This window comes from Peromyscus eremicus, chromosome 14, assembly GCF_949786415.1.
Source record: "Peromyscus eremicus chromosome 14, PerEre_H2_v1, whole genome shotgun sequence".
NCBI lineage: Eukaryota > Metazoa > Chordata > Mammalia > Rodentia > Cricetidae > Peromyscus > Peromyscus eremicus.
Window position 1 is genome coordinate 71,020,848 of NC_081430.1, and position 12,922 is coordinate 71,033,769.

Here is a 12,922-nt window from a genome sequence, read left to right on the forward strand (position 1 = left end):
TAATCCAACACCCAAGAGGCAGAAGCAGATGGTGAGTTTGAAGACATCCTAGGTTAAGCAGCAAGGCTTTCTCAAAATAGAAAAAAAAAATTCTTTTGAGGTGTTTGATTGGAGACAATTGTCTACAAAAGTTGACAGCATCCTCCAGTATCCTTGTATATCCTTGAATACATGGCCATTATATGGATGGCTATTGGGTGACCTCAGCAGATATAATACACGAGTCCTTGAACACAGGGACAAGAGTAGGAGTGCTCACCCTTGGCACCTTTTTACTTCCCAGACATGTAACTTTAGGCTCTGTGAGTTTAGAGGTCCTGCTTCTACAAAGGGAAATGTCCCACAGTGAGGGAACAGACACAGTGAGGGCTTCTTCAGGACGTACCTGCTGTCTGGTCACCTGGGGCTCCTTGTACCAGAAGGTTGCTAGGGAAGCAAAGGAGTCAGCATCCTAGCAAGGGTCATTGACTTTCCTCATCATCCTGAGGGTTCAGGGAAGAGTATGTCTGGCACTCAAGGGAGCCACTGGAATGTCTCCTGGTGCTGCCAAACGCATTACTGTGCTAAACGTACAAGGATAGCAGCCAGCGCCTGCAAAGGGGATGGGACCCGGCGTTTCGGGCTTTTAGAGATAAGGGTTTGGGTAAACATAATAGCAAGTTGCCATGGCAGCAGCTATTGGCAGATGAGGGACTCTAGAGTGAGGTGATGCAGTAATGGCCAGGAAATGAACTGCAGCATCAAGGCTGGAGTTCGTTCCTCTCTTGAAAAGTTTCCTGTGGAATGAAGAAAGAGTCCTCAGTAAGTTCTTCTGGCTAAAGGGATCCTTTTTAAGAGACAAGTGTTTTTTTGGATGGTTTAATTTGAACAAGCCACTCATTTTTTCTACAGCATTTTATGATTGATTTGTAGAACCTATGTATAGTCTGAATAATTGACGCACTATGGGAAAATTGTCTTGCTTTTGTGGCTAGGCTTTCAGTAGTATTGTATCCACCCTTTCACATAGAAGCTAAGTTTGTATAAAATGAAAATTATCAGCCTTTTTACATGATTTAAAGTTTTAAATTACCTTTAGGGAATCCTTGTCACAATGTCATACTTATGTCTTACAATAATTAAATAAAAAATTTAAAGTTTTCTCTCTTACCTATTTGTTCACATGAAATTGTTTTGTATACAAATATTTCCCCTCGTCTAGAAAGCCAGTGGTGTCTCAGGCATTTAATGTGTAGTATTCCTTTGTATATCGATTATAATGCTGTCTTTCCTATGTCAAAATCTCAGGTATGCCTGTTTTCTTTTTTTTTTTTAATTCATAACCTCACCCAGGTTATCCTGGAGCTCACCATATGTAGCCCAGGTTGGTGTTGAACTCATATTCTTTCTGTCTCAGCCTTCCAAGTGATGGGATTGTAGGCATGAGCCACCCTGCCAGGCTTTCCTTATGCTTTTTAAACTGAAGTATATTTTTTCCTTGGTACTGATATTTTAGTGGTAAATGAATCTGTACATATTTTCCTGGAATGTCAATTTTACCTAAGGAAAAAAATTTAATAATTGATATTTATTTGAAGGTGTTTTTCAATAAGATAAATAGGATGATTATAGAGACAAGTAAAATATTCATGAATTTTTTAAAGATAAAATACTTTATTTTGTAGAAATGTTGACCTGAGGGAGTATTGTGGAAACATTTGAGGCTGTGTCCTCAGCCTTTTTGGAAGTACATTATTATCCTCTAGTATTTCAGAGTATCCTTGGAAAAGAGTAGGGCTATGTTGTGGGATGCTCTGTATGGCAAATGTGTTGCTCTGATTGGTCAATAAATAAAACACTGATTGGCCAGTGGCCAGGCAGGAAGTATAGGCGGGACTAACAGAGAGGAGAAAAGAAAGAACAGGAAGGCAGAAGGAGACACTGCCAGCCGCTACCAGGACAAGCAGCATGTGAAGATGCCGGTAAGCCATGAGCCACGTGGCAAGGTATAGATTTATGGAAATGGATTAATTTAAGCTATAAGAACAGTTAGCAAGAAGCCTGCCACGGCCATACAGTTTGTAAGCAATATAAATCTCTGTGTTTACTTCGTCGGGTCTGAGCGGCTATGGGACTGGCAGGTGATAAAGATTTGTCCTGACTGTGGGCCAGGCAGGAAAACTCTAGCTACAGGGCTACCTTACAGGAACTTACTTCTTTCCTTTTTTTTTTTTTTTTTTTTTTTGGGTCAAAATATTGTTTTTATTGTTGTTTTTCTAAATTAAGAACACAGTGGCCGTTATTTTTGTTGTGCTTTATGCTTTGTATTGAAATGTCAGTATTTTGTGCTTTAAAGACCCTTCCTTGTACTTCTCAAGATCCGGCTCAATCAACCTGTTTCCTCTGGGCACTTTTATGTTTAGGATTCTTGCTACTAGTGTGCCTTTGAACTGTGGTCCTGATTGGTTTGTTGAGTGGTTGTTGTGATATTTAATGTTCTCTGAGTGAACATTAAATTTAATTAATTAAATTAATTAATTAATTAATTAAATTAATATTAATTTAATGTTCTCATATTAAGTGCCTGGCACATTTCTCAACCTGTAACCTATGGGGAACTTAGGGTTCAGTTAGTCTGGCAGAGGTGAGGTTGCCTGGGTGCAGGGGAACAACTGAAAGATAGCTCTGCTGCAAGCTGATAGAGAGCAGGAGCCTATCTCAGAACGTGCCTTCTGCTGGCGCACAGCTCTGCTAGTCCCTTCCGATGGTTTCCTTCTTTGTGAGAAGATTAGCTTGACTTTATTTCCCCCTGAACTTGAGATCTTCTTGTCTCAGCCTCCTCAGTGCTAGGTTACATTTGATACCATAACTTCTTTCTCTTTTCTCTTTCTTCTCTCTCTCTTTTAAGGATCTTGATACGTTTCTAAACTTAATCTCAAACTCCTGAGCTCATGATCCTCTTGCATTGGCCTCCAAAGCAGGTGAGACTATGAAGCAGGTGAGACTGTGAAGCAGGTGAGACTGTGAAGCAGGTGAGACTATGAAGCAGGTGAGACTGTGAAGCAGGTGAGACTATGAAGCACATGCCTCCACCTTTGTCTGTAGAGTTTTAAAAATGAAGATAAAATTCAGAGCTGATCATGGTAACTCATGTCTAATAATCCCAGGAATTGGGTGGGGAGGCTGAGGCAAGAGGGTTGCCATGAGGTCAGCCTGGGCTACGTATTGTCCTCAAGACCAGCCCAGATTAGAGAGTGAGACACTGTCTTAAAAACTCCCACATAAAATGAATAAATAGGAATACATTACATAAAAGTAACCATTTTAAAATGGAGAATTCAGTGCAATTTATACACTTATGTGTTGTACAAATATCCCCTCTCAAATTCCAAAACATTTTTATCACCACCAAAAGAAACCCTGTATCTGTTAAGCAAATTATTTTTTATCCCCAGTTCTAGTGACCAGCAGCCCGTTTTCTTGCGTGTTCTGTGTCTTGCACAAAACAGGATTGTGTAATGTGTGGCCTTTTGTACAGTCTCACCCCTTTGACTCGGCATGTGTTTTCTAAGTCCTTTCTCTGGTTGAATGATTCAATTGTGTTTACATACCACACTTAGTTCTTCTCTTCATCTGTGGGTAGTCTTCCCACAGATGCTGTCTTCCTTTCAGTTGTTGTGAACACTGCTGTTTGTGAACATGCTTGCACATGCATTTGTTTGAGCACCTGTTTTTGGGTTTATGCTCAGGAATAGAATTGCTTGGTCACGTAATAAATCCTATTCAACTTCTTGAGGAGCCACCAAGCTGTTTCCCATAACAGGTGAACTCATTTACATCTACACTAGTAATGTTTGAAGGATTGGATTTCTCTGTATTCTTGCTGACACTTGCACATTTAAAAAATTATAGTCACCCTTGTATGAATAAAATGATGTTACAGTTAAATTTGCTTTTTCTCTACTGACTAGTCATGAGCATTTCATGTTCCTTTGCTGACTTGTCTGTCTATTTTGGATTTTGGTGTTTTGTTATCTCTTTTGTTCTGCATCTGTAGGATTTCTTCACCTGTTCTGGACAGCAGACCTTTTCTTTGTCCTTTCCATTTTGTAGATTGTCATTTACTTCTGAGTAATAGCTGCTGCTGCACAAATAATCTCAATCTCTCTCTCTCTCTCTCTCTCTCTCTCTCTCTCTCTCTCTCTCTCTCTCTCTCCCTCTCTCTCCCTCCCTCCCTCCCTCTCCCTCTCCTTCCTTCCTTCTTCCTTCCTTCCTTCTTCCTTCCTTCCTTCTTCCTTCCTTCCTTCCTTCCTTCCTTCCTGCCTGCCTGCCTGCCTTCCTTCCTTCCTTTCTTTCTTTCTTTCTTTCTTTCTTTTTTTTCCCCCAAGACAGAGTCTTTCTGTGTAGTCCTGCCTATCCTGGAACTCACTCTGTAGACCAGGCTGGCCTCAAACTCAGAGCTCTGCCTGCTCTGCCTCCTGAGTACTGAGGTTAAAGTGGTGTGCCACCACACCTAGCTCCTGTGCAAATACTTAAAAAATAAAAAGATTAAAAAAAAAATTCTGTGTTGTGTGTCTCATGTGTGTAGGTGGCTGCAGAGGCCAGAAGATTGTGTTTGTTAGATATCTGATGTGGGTGCTGGGAACTGAACTCCAGACCTCTGGAAGAGCAGCCAGTGCTTTTATTACTGAGCCATCTCTCCAGCTCCTGCTGTACAAATTCTTGGAAGTTTGATAAAATTCAGACGGCCTCTCTCTCTTTTGTCGCTGTGGTTGGTGCCATGAGGAAGAGTCCCGGCTCACAGCCATTGACTTACCTCTGTGTTTTGCTAGTGTTCAGTGTAGCTGTTCTGTCTCTGTCATTAATATGCTTTAAAGTTTTGTATGTGTCTCCTCAGTCTTCTGCGTGCAGGTTTAGCTTTGGTTTTTAAAGTAATTAATATTTTTTTGGGGGGGTCAGAAACTACAAACAGTTTTGCTTTCAGCATGACTGGCACAAATAGGCGTTTTCTCTTTGGTTTCTGTCTGGCGAAGGCCTGGGTTGGCTGGGGCTGGGAGCAGCAGAGGCTGGGGCCGCACTAATGAAGCCAAAAGGAAGCTGGGCCAGGTCTCCAGGAAGGGGCTGGCAGGCCCTGGACCATCAGACAGGTAGGAGGTTTTGAGGTAGGGTTTTGCTCTATAAACTAGCTTACGATAGAACCTCCTAGAGTATAGAGCCTCAGGCTTTCCTACAGGTCGTTATGTAGCCCAGGTTGGCTCAAATTCATGGCAGTACTCCTGCCTCAGCCTCCCAAGTTCTGGAATTTACAGATGTGGGCAGCAGTCCTGGCCTCAGCTTTTCATGAAAGAAAATAAAACCTGACACTAATAAATGTCAGAGGGAAAGGGGGGCATGATATCTTGGTCTTTAAAAAAGACAAGAAAAACCGTCAATGTGTCTTTGGAAGTGCACATAATAACTGACGATTTAGATCTTTTCAGCAGTTTTTCATGTGTTCTGTAAAATATAAGATTTTGTTTAAAAGAATTCCCAGTAATGTTGGAGGCAAGCGATTGCCCACGTACTGCTGACCTGGTGCTTCTGCTGCCAGAGAAATACAACTAGCAATTTATCAACTTTTCTTATGTTCTTTTTGTGTGTCTAGTTTTCATGTCTGTAGTCTATAAATACATAGAAAAAGAGGTGCCCACATAAACAAAACCAGCAGTTTGTTAGAAACAAGATGCAGAGCAGAATGAACTAGAGCTTTGTTTTTCTCTGTGTACCTCACCCCCTGTTGTTTAAACATCAAGGGTATTTGCAGGTAAACTCAGAAAGAGAAAGGCTGGGAATGTCATTCAGATATGCTTAGCATGCGCAGAGCCCTGGTTTCAGTCTCTACCCCCCAAATAAATTAAGTAAATAAGCAAATAGATAAAATAAAAAAACCGTGTAAGAGAATTCTAAAGTAGCTTGTTGGGGCTGGAGAGATGTCTCAGTGGCCAAAAGCATGCAGTGGACCTGGGTTCAGTTCCCACTCACATGGTGGCTCAGAACTGTCTGACTCCATTTTCAGGAGATCCAGCACCTTCTTTTGACTTCCGTGGAGACCACACATGACCGTGCTGCACATACATACAGGCAGGCAAAACATGTACACATAAATACATCTCAGAAAAAGTAGTTTTTTCCCTACCCCTTTCTGGAGAGAGAGAGAGAGAGAGAGAGAGAGAGAGAGAGAGAGAGAGAGAGAGAGAGAGAGAGAGCGAGCGCACAGAGAATTGAACCTAGGGCCCTATTTATCCTTAATCACACATTTTACTATTCAGCTAACCCACAACATACTGTTTCCAATTATTTTGACTTTAAAGCAGAATTTTTAATAAACTAAAACAGCTGATAATTTTATTTTCACATTTCATCATACAAATTAAAAGTGTACATATTTATCCCATTTTTCCCCTTCAAAACTATTCTCTTTGCTAGGAAGGGGAAGTCTTCTTTATCACACAGCTAGAAAACACTCGGGCTCGGCACGAGATTCCCTGGGGAAAGAGAATAAGTAAAATAGACCCAATGAGGAACCCATCTGCTCTGTCTGTTTAGCTTGGTCATTCCAGACCGAGTGGGCACTGTCGTGGGGCTAACAGGAGGTCTTATAATTGAAGGCCTGGGCATCTTGGGCATGTGGTCTCTCATGTTTGGCCCTACTCCAGGAGCCAGTCCCTGGGCATCATCCCAGGAGGAGGACGGTCCATCATTGGCATCATGGGAGGGCTTGTCATGTGGGGTGTGGGTATCATACCAGAGCGAGGAGGACCAGAGACTGGGAGGAAGCAGGATCATGGCCCCTGCAGAAGGAGGAGCAGAGGATGGGGCTGGAATGTCTTTCCCTGTTGAAATTCAGCTGTTGTTTTGTCCGTCAGGCTCTTTGTAGCTGAAGTTTTCTCCAGTCCTGCCTGGCCCGTGGTCAGGACAATTCTCTCGCCCGCCAGTCCTGCAGCCACTCAGACCCAACCAAGTAAACACACAGAGACTTATATTGCTTACAAACTGTATGGCCATGGCAGGCTTCTTGCTAACTGTTCTTACAGCTTAAATTAATCCATTTCTATAAGTCTATACCTTGCCACGTGGCTCGTGGCTTACCAGTATCTTACATGTTGGTACTCATGGCGGCGGCTGGTAGCGTCTTCTCCTGTCCCAGCCTTCCTGTTCCCAGAATTCTCTTCTCTGCTTGTCCCGTCTATACTTCCTGCCTGGCTACTGGCCAATCAGCATTTTATTTACACAGAGCGATATCCACAGCAGCTCTTGGCCTGCTCTTCATCGAGTTCTGGTAGTAGTTTTTCACATTCTCTTTCCTGCCACTGCAGTGTGTCTTTCTCATAGATAGAGAATCATGGGTAAGATATATATTTGTGGTGGTTTGAATAAGAATGACCCCATAGGCTCTTAGATTTCAAGGTTTGGTCACCAGGGAGCAGCACTATTTGAAAGGATTAGGGGGTATGGCCTTGTTGGAGAAAGTGTGTCACTGGGGGTGGGCTTTGAGATTTCAAAAGCCCATGCCAAGCCCAGAGTCTCCCTCTCAGCCAGAAGATCAGGATGTAGCTCTCAGCTACCTCTCCAGCACCATTTCTGCTTGTGTGAGTTATGCTTCCTGCCATGGTGATAATGGACTGAACCTCTGAAACTGAAATGTACCTCAATTAAATGCTTTCCTTTGTGAGAGTTGCCCTGGTCACGGTGTCTCATCCCAGCCATAGACCAGGGACTAAGAGTATTGCAGTAGTCACAACAAAACTTGGACAGGTTGCTCTGCAGGCTGTTGGCCACCCAGTTCCTTGCCACAAGCAAATGATTAAGGCAGATTTTTTAAACAAGTGGAAAAATACAGTTGATTAGAAACAAGCAATATATGTCCAATACATAATAACACTTTAAGAAATATTTATGCTCTATTGTTTTTTATTTTGTTTTTGTGAGTATATTATATGTGTATATGTTGAGTATGGTGTATGTGTGTGTAGTGTGTGTACATGGGCGTGTAGGCGCATACATCCCTGTTCTTGCTTGGAGATCAGAGGACTATTGGGTATCCTCTTCTGTCACTCTCTACTCTGTTCCCTTGAGACAAGGTATCACTGACCCTGGAGCTAGGCGGTAGCCAGCAAGCCTAGTCAGTTCTCATCTCTGCTCTCCTCAGCACTGGAGTTACAGTGCGTATGTGACCGCGCCCCATTCTTGACTTAGATCTGAACTTAGGCCCTCATGTTTGAATAAAGCAAGTGCTCCTACCCACCGATTCATCCTTCCAGACCGAAATATGAATATTTTAGAAATATTAAGGTATTCAGCATATTCTGAGTAACTGAACTATTAATTGAATCTAGTCTTTAATATCTTGAAATATGCAATTTTTTGAAGCTCTGTACCTTTCAAATATTTCAGATGATTCCTTGCTTATAAATGTCTGTAGTTGGTTAAAATACATCCATTTTGAACTTCTGTAGTTGAGTTTAATTTCTTCTAACCTCAAGATATAGTAGAAATGAAACATTCCTTTACCCCAAGTTCAGAGTGGTTTCCCTAAGGTTTGGTTCATCTTGGGAACAACTGCATGATTTGTGAAAATTATTTATCATTAGGATTTTATATTGATTTGGTGTGTGTGTGTGTGTGTGTGTGTGTGTGTGTGTGTGTGAGAGAGAGAGAGAGAGAGAGAGAGAGAGAGAGAGAGAGAGAGAGAGAGAGAGAGAGAGAGAAACTTGTAGGAGCTGGCTCTTCCCTTGGGTTCTGAGTATCACACGCAGGTCACCAAGCATGGTGCCGGCCACCTCTGTCTGTGATCCATCTTGCTGGCCCTCTTTAAGACTTTCGGAAGACCCTTGCTTACAGTTGTTTCTGGAACCAGCTCTTTGTGGTTCCAAGTTTCTTGTTTGTTTTTGTTTGAAGCAAGGTCTCCTCTGTTATCTGCAGCTCAACATGTAGCCCATGCTGTTCTTAAACTCACAGTGATCCCTCTGCCTCAGACTCTGAGGACTGCCATGAGCAACCATGGATGGCTTTGAATTCTTTTTCTAGTCATCTGTCCATAATTTCATAACATACGTATGTGTAGATATAGATACTTACACTTTGATATTATTCCCTCAGTAATGCCCCCATTATCTTCTTTTCCCTTTCTTCCTCCCACTGAATCCCTCTTCTTCCCAGAAAGTCTCCTTCCCCTTTTCATGTCTTGTTTGTTTGTAGCCCACTGGTTTAGTTTTTTTTTGTTTTTTTTTCTTTTCTTTTTTAAAAATATTCATTCGTTAATTCATTCATTGGTTCGTTCGTTCATTCATTCATTCATTTATTTATTTTGAGGCACTGTCTCACTATGTGGCCTCACTACTCACCATATAGACCACTAGGCTGGCTTTGAATTCATAGATCCACCGGTCTCTGCCTCCTGACTGCTGGGATTAAAGGTGTGCCCCACCATGCCTGGCATTTAATTAGGGCTGCGTGCTTGAGTGTGGGTAAGGGTGTTTTCTTTCAAGACATGGTCTCATATATCCCAGGCTGGCCTTGAAATCACTATGTACCTGCTATTTTTTTCTTTGTAATGAGACTATTAAGATGAAAATATACAAAGGTCATTGTTAGTATTTTGCTAATGTGTGTGTGTGCGCACGCGTGTGCATGTGCTTGTGTGTCTTCCTCAATTGTCCTCCACCTTATGTTTTGAAATGAGGTCTCTCACTGAATCTCGGGCTCACAGGTTATCTAGGCCATTTTGCTAGTGAGCATCAAAGGATCCCCCTCTCTTGCCTCCCCAGTACTGGGATTACAGTAGAGCACCGCCACAGCCAGCCTTTATGTGTGTGGGTGCTGGAAGGCCAAGCTCATGACCTCATCACTGACGGAGCCATCTCCTCCTCCCGTTTGGGGTTGAACTGGGATGCTCAGCTCATTTTGAAAGAGACTTGATAGTGCTTTGGGAAGTCTTTTCATTCCCGTTTCTTCTGTTTCCCTCTCCTGAGTCGTCTTAGTCCTCCCTCACTTATTTACTTTTTACATTTCTATAACTGGTATTTCTTCAGCTATCTGGGTCTATAAAGTAATTGCCAAATAAAAGCAATATTCCACAGTTCTATTTTTTGTAAAATTGTCAGCAGCCATGAAATGTTCATGCCCCAACCTCAATCCTTCCCTGAAGGGCAGACTGTTCAAGTTTGTAGATTTGAAGACTACCTTAAAAGCTATGTTTTCTGTCATTTAAAGTTTGTTTATTTTTGAGAATTTCATTCATTAAATACTGTATTTGCATCATTTCATCCCTCCCTCTCCCTACTCTAGGTCTTCTTGTCTCCCTCAACTCCCTCTCCTACTCCTGACCTCCTCTTGTTTAACTACTATTACTACCATTGCTACATGTGTGTTGTTATAGGTGTGAGAGCTGTGTGGATTTGCTGTTCGTGAGAGGAGCCGGGAACTGTCCTGAGTGTGGTACTCCACTGAGAAAGAGCAACTTCAGGGTACAGCTCTTTGAAGATCCCACCGTTGACAAAGAGGTTGAGATTCGGAAAAAAGTGCTCAAGATGTAAGTGTTACTGTTGAGGGATCTGCCAACAAAGACAACTTCAACAGTTATGTCAATAGTCTTCATTACTGTTTGCTCATGTAATTTTGAACAGCTTAGCAGGTAACGAAGTAGTTATAAATCATCTATATACCTATTTTACAAAATGTATTAAGTTTATAGTAACTGCAATATCTAACCTTTGTTAAAGAACTTCCTTCATGAATTTCCATGTCATCCTTGCACAGGGCCGTGCTCCTCTCCGTATCATTCCAGTTTTAGTATATGTGCTGCCAAAGCAAGCACAGGAAGAACTTTCTTGGTGTTTTCACAGCTTATCCATTTGCTATTTATTATTTAATTAACAAATACCCATGTTATATGTATTAGCAGTAATTAAGAAATGATGTGTAAGATAGCTATAAGCCTTGTTCTCATGAGGCTTACTAGTAAAGTAGTGTAGGATATTAGGGAGTTAGAAAATAAAGTAGTGGACAAAATGCATTTACTCTAAGGACTGAAGAGGTAACATTTAAGTTTCAGTTTGAAGCTTCTTTAGATAAAATATTAGCTATGCTTTATTTTTGCATGTATGTGGGTGAATTTTTATGATTTGTTAGGAGTTTTGAGGTTCATTTTATTTGCCCTTTTGCTATAAGGTACTTTATTATTTTTAAATTAATACATTTTCTTAAGGTTTTGTTTTGTTTTGTGTTTTTGGTGTTGGGGGATTGAACCCAATGCCTTCGGTACACTAAGCGTATGTATGCTCTGCCTCTGAGCCATACAGCTAACTCGTGATTGACTTTTTTTTTCCTCCTGAGACAGGATTTCTCTGTGTGGCCCTGGATGTTCTGGGGACAGGCTGGCCTTGAACTCAGAGATCTGCCTGCCTCTGCCTTCTAAGTGGTGGGATGAAAGGCATGCCACCACCGCCTGGCTTACTTCTTAATTTTTAAAAATAATCATTTTATTTTGTATATTATCTTTCTTGTGAGTGTGTATGTGTGTGGATATGTACATATGAGTGCGGTTACCCTGGGAGCTAGAGGTGTTACGTTGGCTCCATCAGGAGCTGGAGTTACAGACAGATGTAAACTACCAGATGTGGGTGCTGGAAACTGAACTCAGGTGTTCTACAGGAGTAGTCCAGATTCCTTTTTCTCTTTTTTTTTTCCATGTTATTAGTTTATTTACAATCTTATTTAGTATAAGAATTCAACAGTTTAATCCACAAGAGTTAGAGATCACACCTCTTAAACATTCTTTATATCTGTTAAAAGAGTGAATTAAACATGCTTGTTTTTTAAGTAATTGGTGCCTTACTATAAAGAAAGGTGCAGCAAATCCGGATCCAAAGTACAGGGTCTCACAGCTGGTAGGCACTGCTTGTTTTCCACTGAAAGTGGCAAGTTCTTCCCCAGGCCTTCCCTGCCTCATGGTGCCTGCGGCAGACCTCGGAGCTGGTGGATGCTCTCTGGCTTAGTATGCTGCTGCTGGAAGTTCCGCATGTACACAGAGAAGGCAGGCGGAAGAGAGGGCTGCATGGACACAGAGAAGGCAGGCGGAAGAGAGGGCTGCAACACTCCTGTTTCCTTTGCTCATGACCTTGCTGTCCTCAGCATAATACAGGCTCCTAACCACTGAGCCACCTCTCCAGCCCCTTTTAGTCATTGTTTGAGTGGCATACATATGGCTTAGTGACATCTTCCTAGATACTAAATCGATAATACTTCATCAGTGGCCAGCTGATCTTGACTTGTACTACTTCAAGAAGCCATCTTTTCCTTCTGATCGCTTACCTTTAACCTTTTCAGTTTTGTTATTATTCACTGATGCAGTACAATATTTATGTATTTTGTGACCTGTGTTTTTGGTCACTATTGTCATGAAAAACTTTTTTCATTTGAGCTTCAGTTTTCTGTAATTAATAACTATAATAAATAATATAATTTTAAATGATATGTCTTAAATTCATTTCATATCCCTGAGACACCTTATTAAATCTCTTTCCTTAAGTCCTTTAAGAATTGTCATGTGATAGCATTCTCTTCTGATTCTACATCTTCTTTTAATCATAAGAATCTTCAGAATGGTGTTTTTGGGTTGCATGCATAGCTCCTTGGTAGAACACATGCTTATTGTGAACAGAAGTTACCCTTCCACACCCCACAAAAAAACCAAAAAAACAGAAACAGAAAAACAAAACAAAAGAAAAATTAACCCAACAAAACCTCCCTCAAACCCAGCTTGCATTCTTGGTCTAGTTATAAACTTAGCATCAAGAAAGCAATGTTTTACACAGTAAACAATCTCTTTCTATATATCATGCATCAATTAAGTAGGGATGAGCAAGCTGGTTATATAAAATGGTCTACAATAATATGTATAACT

At 41.3% G+C, this 12,922-nt stretch overlaps 1 protein-coding gene and 2 pseudogenes across 1 annotated transcript in view; 1 reads left to right on the forward strand and 2 right to left on the reverse strand.

The window, feature by feature from the left end:
- Positions 1 to 12,922, forward strand: part of Mnat1 (MNAT1 component of CDK activating kinase) — a 167,961-nt gene that overhangs the window by 44,006 nt on the left and 111,033 nt on the right. The window contains exon 2 of the mRNA XM_059279473.1: positions 10,397 to 10,549. Within this exon, the coding sequence (XP_059135456.1) occupies positions 10,397 to 10,549 (153 nt within the window). The remainder of the gene's footprint in view (positions 1 to 10,396; positions 10,550 to 12,922) is intronic.
- On the reverse strand, positions 6,472 to 8,271 carry LOC131924542 (U1 small nuclear ribonucleoprotein C-like; annotated as a pseudogene).
- LOC131924717 (U6 spliceosomal RNA) lies at positions 10,736 to 10,834 on the reverse strand (annotated as a pseudogene).